This window comes from Mastigoproctus giganteus, chromosome 2 (genome assembly GCF_048544385.1).
Source record: "Mastigoproctus giganteus isolate SK-2022 chromosome 2, ASM4854438v1, whole genome shotgun sequence".
Taxonomy (NCBI): domain Eukaryota; kingdom Metazoa; phylum Arthropoda; class Arachnida; order Uropygi; family Thelyphonidae; genus Mastigoproctus; species Mastigoproctus giganteus.
This window is the reverse complement of record NC_143576.1, coordinates 159,938,574-159,958,418: the sequence shown is the minus strand read 5'-3', so window position 1 is coordinate 159,958,418 and position 19,845 is coordinate 159,938,574. Positions and strand designations below refer to the sequence as shown.

General features: G+C 38.7%; 1 protein-coding gene across 2 annotated transcripts in view; it reads right to left on the bottom strand.

Annotated features, from left to right (window-relative positions):
- Positions 1–19,845, bottom strand: part of LOC150089701 (uncharacterized) — a 394,377-nt gene that overhangs the window by 106,215 nt on the left and 268,317 nt on the right. For both annotated transcript variants that reach the window (XM_090389604.1, XM_090389605.1), the window contains one exon: positions 18,771–18,899. In XM_090389604.1, coding sequence (XP_090245730.1) covers positions 18,771–18,899 — 129 coding nt within the window. The remainder of the gene's footprint in view (positions 1–18,770; positions 18,900–19,845) is intronic.

The window sequence follows — 19,845 nt, the reverse complement described above, 5'->3', positions numbered from 1 at the left end:
CGATTAAAATACGTAATAAAAATAATATTATATTATAATAAAGTATTTTTAGTATTTTTTAATACTAAAAAAGTATTTTTTACGGATAAAATACGTATTTTATTCGTAAAAAATTTATTATATTAAATAAAATAGTCGTAATAAAATACTTACGTATTTTATAATACGTAAGTATAAATTATAATACATAAGTCGTAATAAAATATTGCTAATGCTTTTGCTTCTATCGTAAGCAAACTTGCTTTTTGTTTAATTTTCTATCCAAAGAGATGACAGCCGTTCCATCTCTTCCAATTCTTTGTGTCTTAATCTAATGGATTTTAATTACACTTTGAGTTGTTCTCGCTATGAAAGTTGTTTTTATTTTCTCTGCATTCTTTGTAATTCTCCGCGTTGCCTCATTTAGGTCTGTAGCACGTGCAATATCACATGGTTTTTCATTTCGCTCAAAGCATTTCACAATTTCATATTTTTTCTCTATTGACAGAAGCGGACTGGCCATAAGCCTTACGGGGGAAACCACGGTGGGCCGGAGGCCGGTGTGATTTTGGCCATAAACCGTAGTATGAGGCCACTATAAATTTTCCCGGGTAAGAATTTTTGACCCAGTCCGCCTCTGTTTATCGATATTGCTTCTTTTTTTTTTTCTCTCTGAATCTGCAGTGTCTTAGCCAGGACGCTTCCTTTTCACACCTTTTAATTTTACTCATTTTTAGGGAATAAAGCACAATTACAAAACGAGGAGGCACGCTTGATACACATAAACAAAGCTGCGCGCGTATAGCAACTGAATAAACAACACCGTAAAGGCCGAGATACACTATTAACACCTCACATTTTACTAAAGCACATTTCTGGGGGTTACTACCATAAAACAATAAAAACAATTTCCAGTTGCGTGTCTGCTAGTGGAATCTGTTATAAACTGGTAGTAAACTCCATCTAATTGCATTTGCGATTATATCGATAGCTGGAATTGTGTTGCTTTTTACGTTATTATGGTGAAATGTGTTTCCACTTCACTGATATAAAACACATAAATACATTTTCAGAATCTTCTTCGTTCCTATCGTGTTGCGTTCAGTTGGGGTGATTCCGCATTCGACTGCCATTTCTTGTAAACACAAAGGCGAATCGTGTATAAGCGAATTCGGTTCGTGTTATATAAGATAACGTTCCCCTATTTATAAATCGTGTATGATCGAATTCGTGTAATGCAAACACGTGTTATATGAGGACCGACTGTATTAGCAACTAAGGCCATATTGCTCCGGGATATGCGGTGGTCATTCTTTGACCTTTCCGCATCCTCAGTATTTAGTGGTGACAGGCTCGAACCCCGGTCTAATCAAGAAGCGTGTGCTACACACTGCTGCTGCTCCTTCCCACCTGGCTACGGAGGCGCCACAAGGTCTATGTAATATGGCCCTGTGACTGTCTGGCCTTTCTAAAGGTAATCCAATAGAGAGATTCCATCAGAATTCCGAAAAAACTGATGTCATCACCTTGCCAGCAGAAGGAATTGACTTAGCTTTCTTTGTGGGGGAAGAATAGCTGGGTTTCCAATGTTTGTACTGCTCCTTTGTTTGGCCGAAAGTAGACCCATGTCTCATCCATGGTCACAAACTTTGCAAAGAAGTTTGCTGGATCAGCTTGAAAACAATGCAAATGTTCACTTGACTTGACAACTCTTGTGCATTTTTGATCTTTATCAACACCTTTGAACCCATCATGTTAACACCTTTTTCATAGCAAGAACCTCTGTTATTACGTGGTACACACATTCAGATGAGATGTACAAGATGCTGGCAATGTACTGACTGTCATTTGTTGATCACTCATTATTATTATTATTATTTATTATTATTATTAGCCATATGGTACAAGGAAGCCTGAGGCTTATGCTGCACCAGCCAAAAAAAAAAAAAAAAAATTCCCGAGTTATTACCAGATCATGCACATTGTCAACAACTTCTTGAATGATGGACATTGAGGGTCCTCCACAGTGTGTGTTATCTTCCAGGCTCTCCCTCCCTCCCTTGTTTAAATTCTGCTGTCCATTTCTTAACCATGAAATAGGAAGGGGTATCCTCACCCAATTCTCATGAATTAGCATTAGCAATAGTAGAAGTATACGATGCAAGAAAGCAAGCTTATGCAGCATCATACAAAAAACAAAACAAAACCCTCCAATTTCACCACTCCATTAGTTACAAATAACTGTCCAGCTCAGCCTTAAATTTATTTAGACTATTAGCTTCCAGAACAAAAGATGGAAGCCTGTTCCACCAATCAACTATCCACTGGCTAAAGGCAAATTTCCGCACATCTATTCTACAACTATCTTTCCTCAATTTGAAACTGTGCCCTCTCAGGTTCTTAGTCTGAGCAAGACGAAGAATCCCATTAGCATTCAGCTTGCTCAACCCATTCAAGGCCTTATACGCCTCAATCAGATCACCTCACGGGTGCCTACTCTCCAGGTGCTGCAATTTGCAGAACTTAAGCCTTTTTTGGTAAGAGCATCCCTTTGTTCCCCTCACCAATCTTGTTGCCTTTCTTTGTACTCATTCTAGCAACTCTACATCCTAAAATGAGGACTCCAGACCTGTACACAGTACTCTAGGTGTGGCCTGACCATTGCCTTGTATAACGGAATTATCACCTCCCTGTCCTTGCTAGCAAAATTCCTATATATCATTGACAAAAACTCTATGACCTGCCCTGGCAGCCTGTCTGCACTGCTCAGAGAGCTTCATATTTGGCTGCACAATTACCGCCAGGTCTTTTTCATTTTCCACTTCCCTTAGTGTAGTACCACACAGTTGGTACATTTCTCTTGGGTTATTGCTACCCATATGCATTACTTTGCATTTGTCAATGTTAAACTTCAGTTGCCACTTCTCAGCCCATTTGCCCAACTTATCTAGATCCAGTTGGAGTAGCATACTGTCTTTACTGTCCGTAACAACCCTGCCAATCTTTGTATCATCTGCAAACTTCAACATTAAACCTGATATACCTTCATCAATATCATTGATAAATATACAAACCAAAAATGGGCCCAACACCGAACCCTGGGGAACTAATAACATTTGTCCACAAAGAGCAGTGTCCATTTATTACCACTCTCTGTCTTCTCCCAGTCAACCATCCCTTTATCCATTGTAGCAACTTACTCTTAATGCCATACCTCTCCAATTTGTACAGCAGTCTTCCATGTGCAACAGTATCAAAAGCTTTCCTGAAATCCAAGTTTATGATATCAAAATTATTTTTGGTATTATGTTCCTTTGTGACCACATCATAGTAAGCAATCAAATTGGTTAGACAAGATCTCCCTTTGACAAACCCATGCTGTGTCTTAACTATTACTGCAGTCTTGTCTAGATGATCCTGCAATGCTTCTTTCAATGATTCCATTGTTTTCCCTGGAACACAAGTTAAACTAACAGTCTGTAGTTACTTGTGTCACCTTTTGAACCCCCTTTGTAAATTGGTGATACATTTGCACACCTTCAGTCCATGGGGACCTTGCCTGAGTCCAAGGAAGCTCTCATAATTAGAGCTAAGGGTTTGCTTACTTCCTTTGCTGCCTCCTTTAATATAACTGGAGAGATCCCGTCCACCCCAGGTGCTTTCCTTATGTTAAACTTCAACAATTTCTCCTCCACTTTGCTCTCAGTTATTACAAAATCAATTAGCTCCCTGTTGGCATTTGATAAACTTCTGGCACTCACCTCATTGACTAACTCCTCATGTGTGAATGTAGATGCAAAATACTCATTCAGTTTATCAGCTACCTGAGCATGATCATCAATAGTCAACCCATCTATATTGCTAAGTGGTCCAATCTGATTCATCCCTTTCCTTCTAGAGTTTACATAAGTAAAGAACTGTTTGCTGTTTTTCTTTGCATCCTTTGCCAAAGATTTCTTGTAATCTCCCTTGGACTGCCTGACCTCCTTTGTGACTTAATTACAGAGTAGTTTATACCTGCCATAGGCTTGTGTCACCTGATACTTTATATGCATCCCATACATTCTTCTTCTCAGCCACGAGCCTCATTAATCCATCTGACATCCATTTAGGTTTAAACCTCGAACAATATTTCTTAGTTGGAATGAAAAGCCTAGCAGCCTCCAAAATTAAGTCCCTGAAGGCTTCCCATTCGTTGGTAACATCATCAGTTGATCCCACTGTAGTCACCTTTACAAAAGCAAAAGTCCTTCCCTTTAGCCTTGATGGGGTTACCTGTGGGGTTAGTCTCCCCCTCCCAAGTATTGGATGACTACATCGTGACTGATTTTGTCCATCTTTCTTCATTTATACAACTTTGCTAACTTCAGGACCTGTAATTAAAAAATATGTTATTGAAAACTTGACAGGTTACTATCTGAAGTGTTATGCATTAAGTACAAAAATTTTTAACATTATATTCATAACTTCCTTTCATAATCTGGCCATGAACTTTTCAAATGCCCCTCACAATCCTGGGTGTGCCAAGCCCATACTCCACAGATGTGAGCCCAGGGGCTCACATCTGTGGAGTATGGGCTTGGCACACACAGGGTCCTGAACTGGATATCATCATTTTTCTCTTTCTTGGTAATTCCCTTCTATTTCTCTCTCTCTCAGGGGTAATTCAGAATTTTTTTTTTTTTGGCTGGTGCAGCAAAAGTCTTAGGCTTCCTTACACCATATGGCTAATAATAATAATAATAATAATAATAATAATATGTATAAGACTGAAAACCCTTACATATATTGGGGATTGTCTGTACTTAATAATTGATGATATTTCTGGATTTCATATTGAATATGTCACTATGAAAGACTCTACTACCATCTATAGTTAGTAAGAGTTCAGATCTTTCACTAGTAGGATCTTCAATCCTACTCGTGAAGACAGATTCATTATGGAATTCAGAAATATCACCAATTATTAGATTTCTTCATGTGGGAGTTTAATTTAACCTTTATGTAATTTGTTGTATACAACAAAATATTTACATGATAACAATTTATATAGTTTAATTAGTGTATACAATACAATCCATGTAGCTTAATTGGTGTACAATGTAATCCACATAGTTTAGTGTACAATATAATGCATATAGTCAGAGGCGTAGCTAGGTTTTTGGCGCCCTTGGCAAATTCGTGGCTTCTTTTTTCGATAATTGGTAAAATCATAATAAATAATAAGTACAGTCAGAGCTCTGTTTAACAAGCTTCTTTATAGCGAATTTTTCTATTTAGAGATAAATGTTTTCTTTTTACCGATTTTTTTTAGAATTCTTTTAGAATTTAAAAAAAATTTTTTTATTTTTTAGTTTTATGGAAATGAAAATTTTCTTCATTCATAGAACGAAGAAAATTTTCCATATAATGACTGCATTACGAGACTTAACTGGCTACACATTGTTCGCACCCATGTCCTTCAAGCAAGCAATAGTACTGTTGTTATGCCTGAATTAAAAGATAAAGAGATTACCATCTGCAACTCTGTGGGACCCATAAAACCTATCCGACTAGCTGTCCCACATAATGAGAAGTTGAGCTGGTCAACCGCTTTCTATGTATCCATAGCCATTGGGCTGACCAAGGTGTATTAAACATTCGGACAATAGGCTCTGGTCAACCTTCTATTGTAAGCACCCTGTTAGAGATTTAAAAGAGAGTGGGTTTCCTTTATCCCGACAAACGGTCATCTGTTGTTTCATGGAAGTGAAATGGCACCATTTCAAAGCTATTGGCCTATCATCGAGCACAATATGAGATACAGAGGAAATGACGACTCCCACACTACAATCATAGTTTTTCCTTAAGAGTTATCTATGGTGTATCCACACCAATACTATATAGATATAAAACTCTTACTCTTAACATATGCCTTGTTGCATTTAGTTATTTTAAATTATTTCACTTCATACTTTTGTTGCTAACAAATTAATAAATTCATTCTGAATTTCTGGAGATAAATAATTAGTGTGGTGTTTAATATGCAATTTTGAAGCATTTTTCGTACCAATGTCAAATTGGCTGACAAATTTTATCAAGTTTAAAAATACGCCACAATTTTTTTCTTCGGTATCGATATTACTAGCATGTCCACGAAATGCCAAACTATTTTCGGCACAGAACAATATACATTTCAATATATCACGCCATTTCGAAATTTTGCTTCTTAGTGCTGCTTGTGCAGCGTCATCAATTAGTCCACCTTTTTGAAGACCCTTTTCTAATAATTTCCATTTTGTGAAATTGTTTGTGTTGTAATGAATCCTCATGAAAAAGAACTTTTTGGATTTAGATGTTTCCAATCCTTAAATCCATCTGAGCTGCAAAATGGAACATTATTTGTGCATGATACAAATAAGAGTCATGGAAAACAATATATTGCATCTTTGTTTTGCATTAAAATAACCATTTCATCTCTTTGTTTTTCAATACCTTCATTTTTGTATTTCCAGGAATTATTGAAACATCGGCCATTAGTGACGGGACACGTATTTAAGACTGTATGTTTGGGACCGTGTTGCACCATAAGAGATCTCTTTTTGTGGGTATTAAAGTTCCATGTGGTCGGATCATTAAAATTGAGACTTACATGTTCCATGTTAATATTATTGCTGCCATCATTTTCTTCTGCCAACTGTTGTTGGTTATTGTCCACACTTTCTAATTCTTTTAAAATAACTTCAACTGTTTGAGCTTTTTCTTGAACTTCCATTTCAGCGGCATCATCATTTGTTTCATCTTCATTTGAATCATGTTCATTTTCTTTGTCACTTTTAGGTTCAGAGTGGCTTATTGTAAGTCAGTTTTGTAAACTAGCAGAATGTTTTTTTTTTAATTTCTTCTTTATGCAGTCTATCTGCTGATGTCCACTTTTTTTCTTTGGTGGCATGTCTAAAATTAATTTGGCCATTATTGTTTTATTTAAAATATAAATCGCAATATTCACGATTATTTGTTTATATAGCAATCACAAAAACACTATAACTTATTCAGTTTGTACACAATACGTGAATTGCAAACTACTATGCATTCGAGCATGCGCTGATGAAGCAATAGCCTGATTGGTCCCTTCAAAGTTACATTCTGGACACTAAATAGATCTATGATGCTATGCAGTATGTACTCAGATGTAAAGATGCATGCAGGCTTCAATCGGCGTGTGAAAATTAATTTCACCCTCCGTGTGTTGTCATCTTGATTCAACATCATCGAGGGGCGCCATTTCGTCAGCTAGCCTCGGGTGTCGAAATAGCTTGGCACTGTACTGATGTGGCCTGTCAGTGGCGCCCTTGGCACCTGCCCCAATGCCAAGGCATTCCTATTCCACTGCATATAGTTTTATTAGTGTACAATATTGAATTAATTTATAACCTCTTCTGATATAATTAAGCACTAAAGTATATCAGGAGGGGATTTCATTTAAAAAATTAATTAAAAATATATATTTTCAATATAAAAAATAGATTTTTCACAGTTGTGTTCATGATAGATTGAAAATAAAGGCAATATAAAAAAAGTGAACCATTTCAAATTTCCTGCCAATTTTTAAGGTTATAAAATAGGGTGTGGATTGAAAATAAATGAGTACGCCTCCAGCTGGAAGGAATACTCATTTATTTCTCTGACCCCAAAGTAGCTTCCAATGCATTTACTGGCTAATGTAAATTACATAAAGTTAAGCAAAAGCTAGTCACACGGGTTGCTATTTTCTTCTAATTTAAAATTCATCTTTACTTGTCCTCAAATTTAAAATTCAATTTTGTGCTTGCAGATTTTTTCTTTTTAATCCATAATAGGTGTTCCATAATAGATAATCCGTTCAAAGACATTATAAATAAATTAAAAATTCTGGGAGGAAAAGTGTTGTCATAAATAATTGAGTCATCTGATGCTCATTGACAAAAAATATGTTAGTATTTCATGTATGTCAAACAAGGACAAAGACACTGGTTTCCAAGATACACTATACATTTTGAAAAATATTTCTATTGAAAAACAATGACTGTATTGTATTTTATTACTGCAAGAGTATCAAACAAACATTTAACTTATGAAGATGCTAATTTTTGTTCAAGTGCTATATTATAAAATACTATCATTACAGATCATGTTCCTGAAAGTAAAAATTAACAAAAATAGTAAACCACTGGATGATGTATCTTTCAAATGAATTTTTTTTCACTGAAACACTTTTTACAATGTCATCCAGTTGTAGCAGAATCACAGTTACTACATCCAGTACTGCCAGCTTCAACATTATTATCTCCATCTTCAGAATATTTAGATCCAGGGGTATCAGAAGCCAGCATAGGTTCAAAGACAAACAGCCTCACTGAGTCTGCCTTTCCCCTTAAATTAGCATTAGTTGAGGCATATGATGCAAGAGAGCAAGCTTATATGGCATCAGCCAAAAAAAAAAAAAAACAGTCACTCCAAATGTTTGTCTAGTTCAGACTTAAATTTATTTAATCTATCAACTTCCACAACAACAGATTTAAGTCTGTTCCAGCAATCAACTACCCATTGGCTAAAGGCAAACTTCTGCACATCTATTCTACAACTGTTTTTCCTCAATTTGAATCTATGCCCCCCAGGTTCTTAGTCTGAGCAAGTGGAAGTATCCTATCAGCAGTGAGCCTGCTCAAACCATTCAAGGCCTTATACACCTCAATCAGATCACCTTGCAGGTGCCTAGTTTCCAGATGCTGCAACTTGCAGAACTTAAGCCTTTCTTCATAAGCACACCCCCTTTGTTCCTCTTACCAATCTTGTTGCCAATCTCTGTATTCATTCTAGCAACTCTACATCCTTCCTAAAATGAGGTCTCCAGATCTGTATAAAGTACTCAAGGTGTGGCCAGACCATTGCCTTATACAAAGAGATAATCACCTCCTTGTTTCTGCTAGCAAAATTCCTATATATCATTGACAAGACTCCATGACCTGCTCTGGCAGCCTGTCTGCACTGCTCAGAGAACTTCATATTCTAGGTGATCCTGTATCACCTCTTTAATCAGTGGCTCAATCATTTTCCCTGGAACAGAAGTTAAACCAACAGGTCTATAATTATTTGTGTCACCCTTTGAACCCCCCCTTTGTGAATTAGGGATACATTTGCACATCTCCAGTCCATGGGGACCTCCCCTGACTCTAAGGATACACTCATAATTATGGCTAAGGGTTTGCTTACTTCCCTTGCTGACCCCCTTCATTATAACCGGATAGATTCCATCTACCCCAGGTTTCTTTTTTATGTTTAACTTCAACAATTTCTCTTCAAAACTTTGCTCTCAGTTATCAAAAAATCCCTTAACTCCCTGTTAGAGTTTGATAAACTTCTGGCATTCCCCTCCTTGAATAACTCCTCATGTGTGAATGTAGATGGAAAATACTCATTAAGTTTATCAGCTACTACTTTTTTTTTTTTTTTATGTAAACCCCAAACACGAGAGGTATTAGAACCTATAGTACTTAGTACTGTGCTTGGGTTGGAGGTTGAGAAATGAAAGAAGATATTTGTCGATATTGGACTTGAACTTCTGTAGACTGTAATTTTCAGGAAATACGTTTGAAGGAAGGTTGTTCCAGAAAACGGCAGTTGAATGAATAAGTGAGAAAGATGAAAAGTTGGTTCTGTGAGTTTGAAGATGGACAGTAAATGGATATTGGCTGGTGGCTACACATGTTTGGACTGTTTTGAAAGAGAGAGCAGGAATTATAGAAGCAAATTCAGAAGAACAGTACCCATGGAAATATCTGTAGAAAAGGCAAGCAGCAGAAACAGTACATCTATGAGACAGTGAGTGGAGAGACTGTTAGAGATGAATCGTTAATTAACCTAACTGCCCTCTTCTGAATGGAATCAAGAAACCTGAGAGAGGTTTTGGGGGCACCATCCCAGATGTGGGAACAATATTCCATGGTAGGGCGGATTTGTGATTTATACAGAGTGAGCAGCTGTTTGGAAGTAAAGTAAAGGCGAGAGCGAAGGAGAGAACCAAGTTTTTTAGATGCAGAGGAAGCAATATTTGTAATGTGCTTATGCCAAGAGAGATTAGAAGTCAGGGTAATCCCCAAAAGAGATATATCATTTTGCCTAGAAATCGGAGTGTCACCAAAGATAAGCATAGGAGCAGAAGAATCCTTTTTGCAAGATATAAGACAAAACTGAGTTTTAGAAAGACTGAAATCAACTAAGTTGTCTTTGCCCCACTGCAGAATTACCTGAAGATCCGCATTTCAGGTCACTGTTGAACAAAAGTCGAGAATTAGGGTTGAATTTGAAAGTGTCTGCAATTCTGCCCAGACACGATAGGAGGGAGTATATGATGAGAGCCTTGTCGATCAATTCGGCCCTGGAAAGATTGTGCAAGGCTCAAGGGGTAGAATTTTTTTCAGCCTGGACTGTACTTGTTAACTGGAGAGATTGCTTCTACTGGGATGGGATACACTTAAATAGAAAGGGTGCAAGAATATTTGCTGATGTTATCGAGGCAGTGTTAGGTGGGTCGGAAGACCCACCTAATACTGCCTCTGCTAGTGGCAGTAGCCACTAGCAGAGGTGAAAGAGATTCTTGCACTGGTTCTATTAGAATGAGCAGAAGCCTGAAAAACAAGATGCGTGATATTTCAGAGACTGCTGGGAGCCATTGCGGTACAAGTAAACACATGGGTTGTGTTAGGGTAGCTAAGAATATAAACAGGTGCAGGTATACTTGCGTGTACACCAATGCTAGGAGTTTAGTAAATAAATTTGATGAATTTGAGGTATTGCTCAAAACATCAAAGGCAGATATTGTTGGGAAATCAGAGACGTGGTGTCATACAGATATAGGGGATGCAGAACTGGAATTTGAGGAGTACAACGTCTACAGAAAGGATAGGAAGGGGGGAGGAGTTATGCTATTAGTTAAGAAACACACAAAAACCAAGGAAGTGAAGCCAGTCAACATCGCAGGACAGTGCAGTGTTGAGTCAGTTTGGTGTGACATAAGCATTGGGAGATCAAAATTGAGAGTAGGAGTGTGCTATAGGCCTAATGGCTCTGATGAGTATAATAAGAAACTATACAGGGAAATAGAGTGGGCCAGTAAATCAGAGAGTCTTATAATGGGAGATTTTAATTTCCCAGATATTGACTGGAATTTGGGGGCTGGTCACTCACACACTAGCGGGGCTTTTGTGGATTTATTGGATGATTGTTTTCTACATCAGCATGTTCGGGAGGCAACTAGAGGGAGTAATACACTTGATTTGATTATCAGCAGTGATTCTTCATGCATTAAGAATCTGCAGATAAATGAACCACTAGGTGGCAGTGATCACAGTGTGCTGAAGTGGGATTTACTCAAAGAGGTAACTACCATTAGGGGTAAAGGGAAGGGTTATTGCTTCCGTAAAGGCGACTACGATGGACTGAGACAGTATTTAAATTCTATACAGTGGAACCAACTGATGATGTTACCAACAGCAAATTCAAAATGGGAAGCATTCAAAGAATTAATCTTGGAAGCTACTAGGCTTTACATACCAACTAAGAAATATTGTTCAAGGTTTAGGCCAAAATGGATGTCAGATGAACTAATGAGGCATATGGCAGAGAAGAAAAATGCATGGGATACTTACAAATTAACACATGACACAGAAGCCTATGATAGATACAAGTTGATATGCAACCAAGTTACAAAGGAGGTTAGGCAGGCGAAGGCAGATTACGAGAAATCCTTGGCAAGGGATGCAAAGAAAAACAGCAAAGAGTTCTTTACTTATGTAAACTCTAGAAGGAAGGGGATGAATCAGATTGGTCCACTTGATATTGATAGGTCAACTGTTGATGATCCTGCTCAGGTAGCTAACAAACTAAATGAATATTTTGCATCGACATTCACACATGAGGAGTTATTCAGCGAGGGGAATGCCAGAGGTGTATTCAACTCTAGCAGTAAGCTACAGAATCTTGAAATAACTAGGAGTAAAGTGGAGGAGAAACTGTTGAAGATAAACACAAGAAAGGCACCCGGGGTGGATGGGATCTATCCAGTTATATTAAAGGAGGCAGCAAAGGAAGTAAGCAAACCCTTAGCCATAATTATGAGATCTTCCTTGGACTCAGGGAAGGTACCCATAGACTGGAAATGTGCAAATGTGACCCCAATTCACAAAGGAGGATCAAAGGCTGACACAAGTAATTATAGACCTGTGAGCTTAACTTCTGTTCCAGGAAAATTAATGGAGGCACTGGTTAAAGAAGCACTGCAGGATCATTTAGACAAGACTTCAGTTATAGCTCGGACACAGCATGGTTTTGTTAAGGGGAAGTCTTGCCTGACCAATTTGATTGGATATTATGATGCAGTCACAAAAGAACTGGATGCAGGGAATAACTTTGATATTATATACTTGGATCTTAGAAAGGCTTTTGATACTGTTGCACATGGAAGACTGCTACACAAATTGGAGCAGTGTGACATTGGAGGCAAATTGTTGCTATGGATAAAGGGGTGGTTGAGGGGGAGAAGACAGAGAGTGGTAATCAATGGACACTGCTCATCGTGGACTAATGTTATTAGTGGAGTCCCTCAGGGCTCAGTGTTGGGTCCATTATTGTTTTCTGTATTTATAAATGATATTGATGATGGTATATCAAGCTTAATGTCCAAGTTTGCAGAAGATACAAAGGTTGGCAGGGTTGTCAAGGACACTACTGACACTATGCTGCTGCAACAGGATCTGGAAAGGTTGAGCAGATGGGCTGAGAGGTGGCAAATGAAGTTTAACATTGACAAATGTAAAGTACTACATATGGGAAACAGCAACCCCAGAGCAACGTATCAACTCTGTGGTACTACACTGACAGTGGTAGAGAATGAAAGGGACTTGGGGTGGTTGTGCAGGCAGATATGAAGTTCTCTGAGCAGTGCAGACGGGCTGCAAGAGTAGCTCATGGAGTATTGTCAATGATATACAGGAATTTTTCCAGCAGGGATAAGGAGGTGATTATTCCCTTGTATAAGGCAATGGTCAGGTCACACCTAGAGTACTGTATACAGGTCTGGAGGCCTCATTTCAAATAGGATGTAGAGCTGCTGGAACGAGTACAGAGAAGGGCAACAAGATTAGTGAATGGAACAAAGGGGTGCTCTTACGAAGAAAGGCTTAAGTTTTGCAAATTACAGTGTCTGGAGACTAGGCACCAGCGAGGTGATCTGATAGAGGTGTATAAAGCCTTGAATGGTTTGAGCATGCTCAATGCTGATGGGATTCTTCCTCTAGCTCAGAAAAATCACCTGAGAGGGCATAAATTCAAATTGAGGAAAGACAGATGTAGGATAGACGTGCGGAAATTTGCCTTTAGCCAGCGGGTGGTTGGTTGGTGGAACAGACTTCCATCCCTTGTAGTCGAGGTTGATAGCCTAAATAAGTTTAAGGCTCAGCTGGACAGGTATTTTGAACGAACAGAGGGGTGAAGTGGAAGTGAGTTTTTTTTTTTTTTTTTTTTTGGCTGATGCTGCATAAGCTTGCTTTCTTGCATCAAATGCCTCTACTAATGCTAATGCTAATGCTAATTTAAGGAATTGGTAGTAGATTTTAGAGAAGCAGATTTTAGAGAAGTTGAAGCTGATTGAGCAGGGCAAGATTTCTCAAAATGGAAATTGGAATGCGACAAAACTATTAACAGGATTTCCAGTCAATGAAAGAAGGTCATTAATATACAAAAGGAAAAGAGTGGGGGAAAGAACTGAACCTTGGGGGACACCGGCATTAGTGGAGAAGTTAGAAGACAGAGAGCCATCTACCATCACCCCAGTGAGCGATCAGAAAGAAAACTGGATAAACAATTACAAAAAACAGATGGCAAACCATAAGATGAAAGTTTGTTTAGAAGACCTTTATGCCAAACATGATTGAAAGCCTTTGAGATATCAAGAGCAACTACTTGTGTTTCACAGAACTTTACCATTGAATTAGTCCATAAATGGGTAACATAAGCCAGAATATCACCAGTGGATCGACACTAACAGAATCCATACTGGCAACTGTTGATCAGACGGAAGGTTTCTAGGTAGTTTAAGAGTTGGCGGTTAATGGATTTCTCCATTACTTTAGAAAGAGTAGATGTAATTGCAATGGGACGATAATTGGATGGGAGGGATTTGTCACCCTTTTTAGGAACTGGCTGAATATGAGCAAATATCCAAGCAGAAGGAAAAACACCTTTGGAATAAGAAAGTAAAAAAAGGCAGCAAAGAATAGGAGTAAGTTCAGGAGCACAGATTTTGAGAACAAGTGGAGAAATACCATCGGGACATGGAGCTTTCTTAGCATCAAGATTCTTCAAAATCCTTCTGACATCCTTTTGACGGAAGACCACAGGAGGCATTGAATGGAGCATGTTGGGAATGGAGGGAGGTGTTTTACCAAGATCATTAATACATGAGTTGGAAGAAAAATGGGATGCTAGCAAGCCCGCTTTATCCTTGGCTGAAGTGACAACAGAACCATCTCATTTGGACAGAGGTGGGAGCAGAGATGGGCAAAAGTTGCGGCCAATAGCTTTGGCAAGAGACCAGAATGCTCGGCTACCATTACGGCAAGAAGCAAGTTTTCTACTCTTAGCTTGTTCAAACTTTAGTTTGGACTGATTAATAACTGCTTTACAATTGTTGCAAGCTTTGGTGTAGGCAGAAAATGAAGCTGAAGAATTAGAAACAAGCCAATTAAGATATGCAATGTTCTTCTCTTGAACAGCCTTAGCACATTTATTGGAAAACCAAGGTTTACATAGAGGACAAGATTTTAAAGAGGAGTGTGGGATAAAGGATTCCATTCCTGCAAGGATAATTTCACTGACACGATCTGAGCAAATGTTGACATCAGAAGTTTTGAAACAGTAATCCGACCAAGGAAAAGAAGAAAAGAAATCTCGCAGGTCATCCCATTTTGTATTCTTGTAATGCCAAATGACACGAGGTTGGGAATAGCCATGAGATAAAGGCTCCATTGGAGAAGAGACACCAAGTTGTGATTTGAAGTGCTTAAAGGACCTCTTACTTCGACCGTGTACTTAGAAGGGTTGTTCGTGAGAAAAAGATCAAGCGTGTTGGCTGTATGACTAGGATTGTCTGGTATCCTTGTAGGTAAATGAACAATCTGTGCAAGGTCATTAGTATTTGCAAAAGCCTCAGCATCTCGACCAGATGGGTCGGTGTGACTAGAAAACAGAAGCCAGCTGGAGTTGTGAACGTTAAAATCACCAAGGAAAATTGCCTCACTGTTAGGAAAGTTGGACTGGAGAAAGTCAAGTTGCAAAGAGAGGAAGTCAAAGAGCTCCAAGTGATTAGTGGAGTTAGGAGAACGGTAGAGACAACAGATGAATTTGACACAATGAGGTAGAGAGGTTTTAAGCCAGAAAAGATCAAAGAGAGGTGATTCCAAATTACCAAGTCTCTGACAGAGAATATCAGAACGGACATATGTACAAGTACCACCTTTGAGGCGAAAGGAATCATACAGCGAATAATTTGGGTATCTGAGATGAGCAGTAGTTGAGTCAACCGATAACTGAGATTCTGTCAGATTGTTTGTTTGTTTTGTTATTAGGAGAATTAGCAACTAAGGCCATATTGCTCCAGGATATGCGGTGGTCATTCCCTGACCTTTCCGCATCCTCCATATTTGGTGGTAACTGGCTCGAACCCCGGTCTAATCAAGAAGGCGTGTGCTACGCACTGCTGCTCCTTCCCACCTGGCTACGGAGGCACCTAGAGATTCTGTCAGAAAAAGTACACGGGGTTTAGCAGACTGCAAGTGGAAATGGACATCGTTGAGATTAGAATTGAGACCACGTATATTTGCGAAATGAATTAGGAAGTGTTTGGGAGGTTTAGATCTTTTCGCAGATAAGCTTGCTCTATTAGTTTGACAGTTCATGGTGTATTCAATAGTAAGAAAAAGTGGATTGGACATGCTGTATGAAGTAATGAAATTTTTGGATATGGCATATACATGGTAAGAATATACCCAGATCATTGACGTAACATGGCCTCGACAATGCCCCCCCCCCGCACACACACACTAGTTGGACTGTCTCCTGTCACTATCTGGCAGAGTAGAGGTAGCAAGATTATACACTAGCTGATCCGGAAGCCTCCTAGAGAGTTACCAATAGGTTCGGTCCGGTGTACTAACTAGCAGCTGGCCTGAAAACACTGTTTTAGAGCTGTACCCTTGAAATGTAAGAAATAATGGATCTTGCCATGATGTTGATCATAACCTCAAAAGTCATCAATCATACTGCATGATGGAAGAGATGGGGAAGGGTTGACTGGAACTTAGCTCTAGAGACTAAACATGGGTTCCACCACTTCAAGCTGTTTGTTTGTTTGTTATTTGGTTTTTAGGAGCATTAGCAACTAAGGCCATATTGCTCCGGGGATATGCGGTAGTCATTCCGACCTTTCTGCATCCTCCGTATTTGGTGATTACAGGCTCGAACCCCGGTCTAACCAAGAAGCGTGTGCTACGCACTGCTGCTCCTGCCCACCTGGCTACGGAGGTGCCACCCACGTCAAGCCTCCAATAAGCAAAGTGGTGGTATTGCACCAGTTGATGATTGTCATCTACCACCTAGTACTGCCTGGTAACATAGAGGGGTGGTATTCCTCCATGTGGTGTGGGCACCACACCTCGACCCCTGCTTATGTTGGTTCACACCTGGGTGGTCACCCACCATGTACTTGTGCATGGAGGTTATACCCAGGATTACTAACAATCCCACCATCGTGAAGGTGCAAGCAGAGGATTTGGTTGTCACAGACTGTCTGGAATTTGCAAAATTGGGTCCACTTGACTTGAGTGTCACCTGAATATCAGTTCCATCAGCGTTTTAGGCTCCCAGGTAGCAAGTACAGCTTGTCTGGCATATCTGAGAGAATGTCTGTAACAACCTCAAGGACTTGAGCAGGATCATCAATAGCCGAACTATCTATGTTAAGTGGACCAATCTAATTCATCCCTTTCCTTCTAGAGTTTACATAAGTAAAGAACTCTTTGCATCTTTGCCAAACATTTCTTCTAATCTGCCTATGCCTGCCTAACCTCCTTTGTCAATTGATTACAGACTAGCTTATATCTGTTGTAGGTTTCTGTGTTGCCTGATAATTTATATGCATCCGTAATTTATGCTGCCAACTCTGACCAATTATAACTTTATAAAAATAAGTGAAATAAAATTGTTAAACCCGTACTACTATAAAACTGATTAAAATTATAAATAAAATCGACTGTAAAGTATAGATTAAAATTGTTAAACCTGTACTACTATAAAATACGGCCTCCGTAGCCGAGTGGTCATGAGCGGGAGTGCAGTAGCACACGCTCTTTGAGTATACCGGGGTTCAAGCCCCTGACTGCTGAATACGGTCGATCTGCCAACCCGCACTGGACCAGCGTGGCAGATTATGGTCCATTTCCTTCAGCATGAATTGTTGAGGAGGCTTCCATCCTGCAGTGGGTTGATAATGGCTGCACTTTACTTTTTTTACTATAAAATTGAAGCTTTCGGCAGCATCTGCTGCCTTCCTCAACATAAGTAGTGCTGCATCAACAATTCATTATAAAGCACTAAGTCTTCCCAGCAGACCAAGGATGTACTATGGTACCTGCGCATACTCCGTTTCCCATATGTTAGCACCGGAAATGGCACGGGGCTGTACTACCTTAAAACGTTCATCCCTATACAGGATAACGGTCTCAAACATTACATTAATCCTACATCCCTTATTCCTATTAAAGCTAAGACCACCCAAGGAACAAATCCTTAGGCTCTCCAGCCATTTCGGTTCCAGAAACCCTCTACCTTATCTGTAATTACAGCTCCTTCGGCTGTTATACCATGCACAGTTTCCCAGGCATGTTCTAGCACAGCCGACTCGAAGACATTAGCCAATCTAAGCGCCCTACTATGCTCCCCTAGTCTATCGCGTAATCTGTGCTTAGTCTCACCTACATAACATCCCCCACAATCTGGGCACTGAATTTTATAGACAACCCCACTGTTGTCAACTCCCACAACAGGGTCTTTAATAGCCTCCATCACCGTGCACAGCTTCCGACCTGGAAGCTGCACACAACGTAATTGGTTCGGCTGTAAAATGCGGGCTATTGGCTGCGACACGCCCAGATAGTAGGGAATGTATGCGATGGAGCCAGGTACCCCCTCCTCCCTCTGAGTACCATGTCTACAACAACCTTCAATCACGTTCCTGGGGGGGGGTATCCACATCTCATAAGGTCGGCCGTGACCTGCTTGATTTCTTCCTCCCTATCTTCTGAGGAAGAGCAGTGTGACCAAGCTCCTCATTAAAGTCCTAACCACACTCTTCTTGTGACCTCCAGTCTGGGCAGAACCAAAATGAGTGTACTAGGCCCTACACATCTCCTTCCTAAACACTTGTTTTTAATTGTCAGCCCACCCTGTAAACCCAAACATCCAAAAATGGCAGACCCCCCCCCCTGCTAGACCTCGGAGGTAAACTTTATAAAATGATTTTAATCTATACTTTACAGTCCATTTTCATTTCTTATGTTTAAATTCGGGGATGTTTTTAATTCATATTTTATTGACATATTTTGAACTTATTAAGCAATTCTTGATCAACCATCCTCACTTATTGATCTAATATTTATGGTTAATTTGTAGTTAAGTATTACAAACACACAATTTTAAAAATTTAGATAAAGAGCACTAACTTTTTTCACAGTGTTTTCCTCTGAAACCTGGTTTGCAACGACATCTTCCATCTTGAGGATCACAAGCAGCATCATTCTGACAGAGACAAGCTCCTTCACAGTCGTATCCATAGTAACCAGATGGACAGGCTATATAAAAATTATTTTGATTTTTAGAAAGTGGAACACTTTCAGAAGCATTTAAATATCATTATTATTCCACAAGTTCAATTTTTTGGAATATATATCTGTACAGTATGGCATATCACTGCTAGTAATACTGATATGCAATTATTATTATGCATATACGATACACCAACAAGTAACAATTACTTTAATAAGAAACAATTACTATAACTGTCGAGATGGGCATAATGGTCAGTCTATTTTTATTATTTTTAAGTTTAACTGGTCATGTATTGTTGGTTGTGCACATTTCCAATTTGGTGATATTTCACAATTCAGACACTGGTGCTGTCAGGGGCACACCATTAAATTTTCTTATAATTGGCTTTTATATTTTAATTGTTCATCATATATTGTTTAGTAATTAACTTCCAAATTCTAAATTATACTAGGAGTGTACCTACCACAATACCCTCTTCTTCATTATGTTTCTCCCCCACCGTTTTCTTTTCTTTACGTATTATTTTATGTTTAGTAATTATTTTGCTTGATTGGTTTGCCATACTACTGGCACACATTTTACTTTAGTTTATATATATATATATACATATATATATATATATACTCCTTACGTCGAGAACAAAGAAATAATGATAACAAGTAATGAACTCTCTTGATTTGTGACATGAATTGCCTAAAACCATTTCCATCTGAGTCATGATATCTCAGATGTAACTGAAGTGGATTTGTAGAAACCAATATTAAGGTAAATAATAAATTTACAAACCGTTACAAAATTAAAATTACAAAATATTATAGTAATCAAATTAAAAAAAAAACATTGCAATACTTATGCAGATACCAAAATTAATTAATTTATTATTTATTTTAGTATTAAATTTAGAAAATATCACAGAAAACAAATTTCAAAAATTAACAAAATTAAATTTATAAAATTTCAAAAAATTAA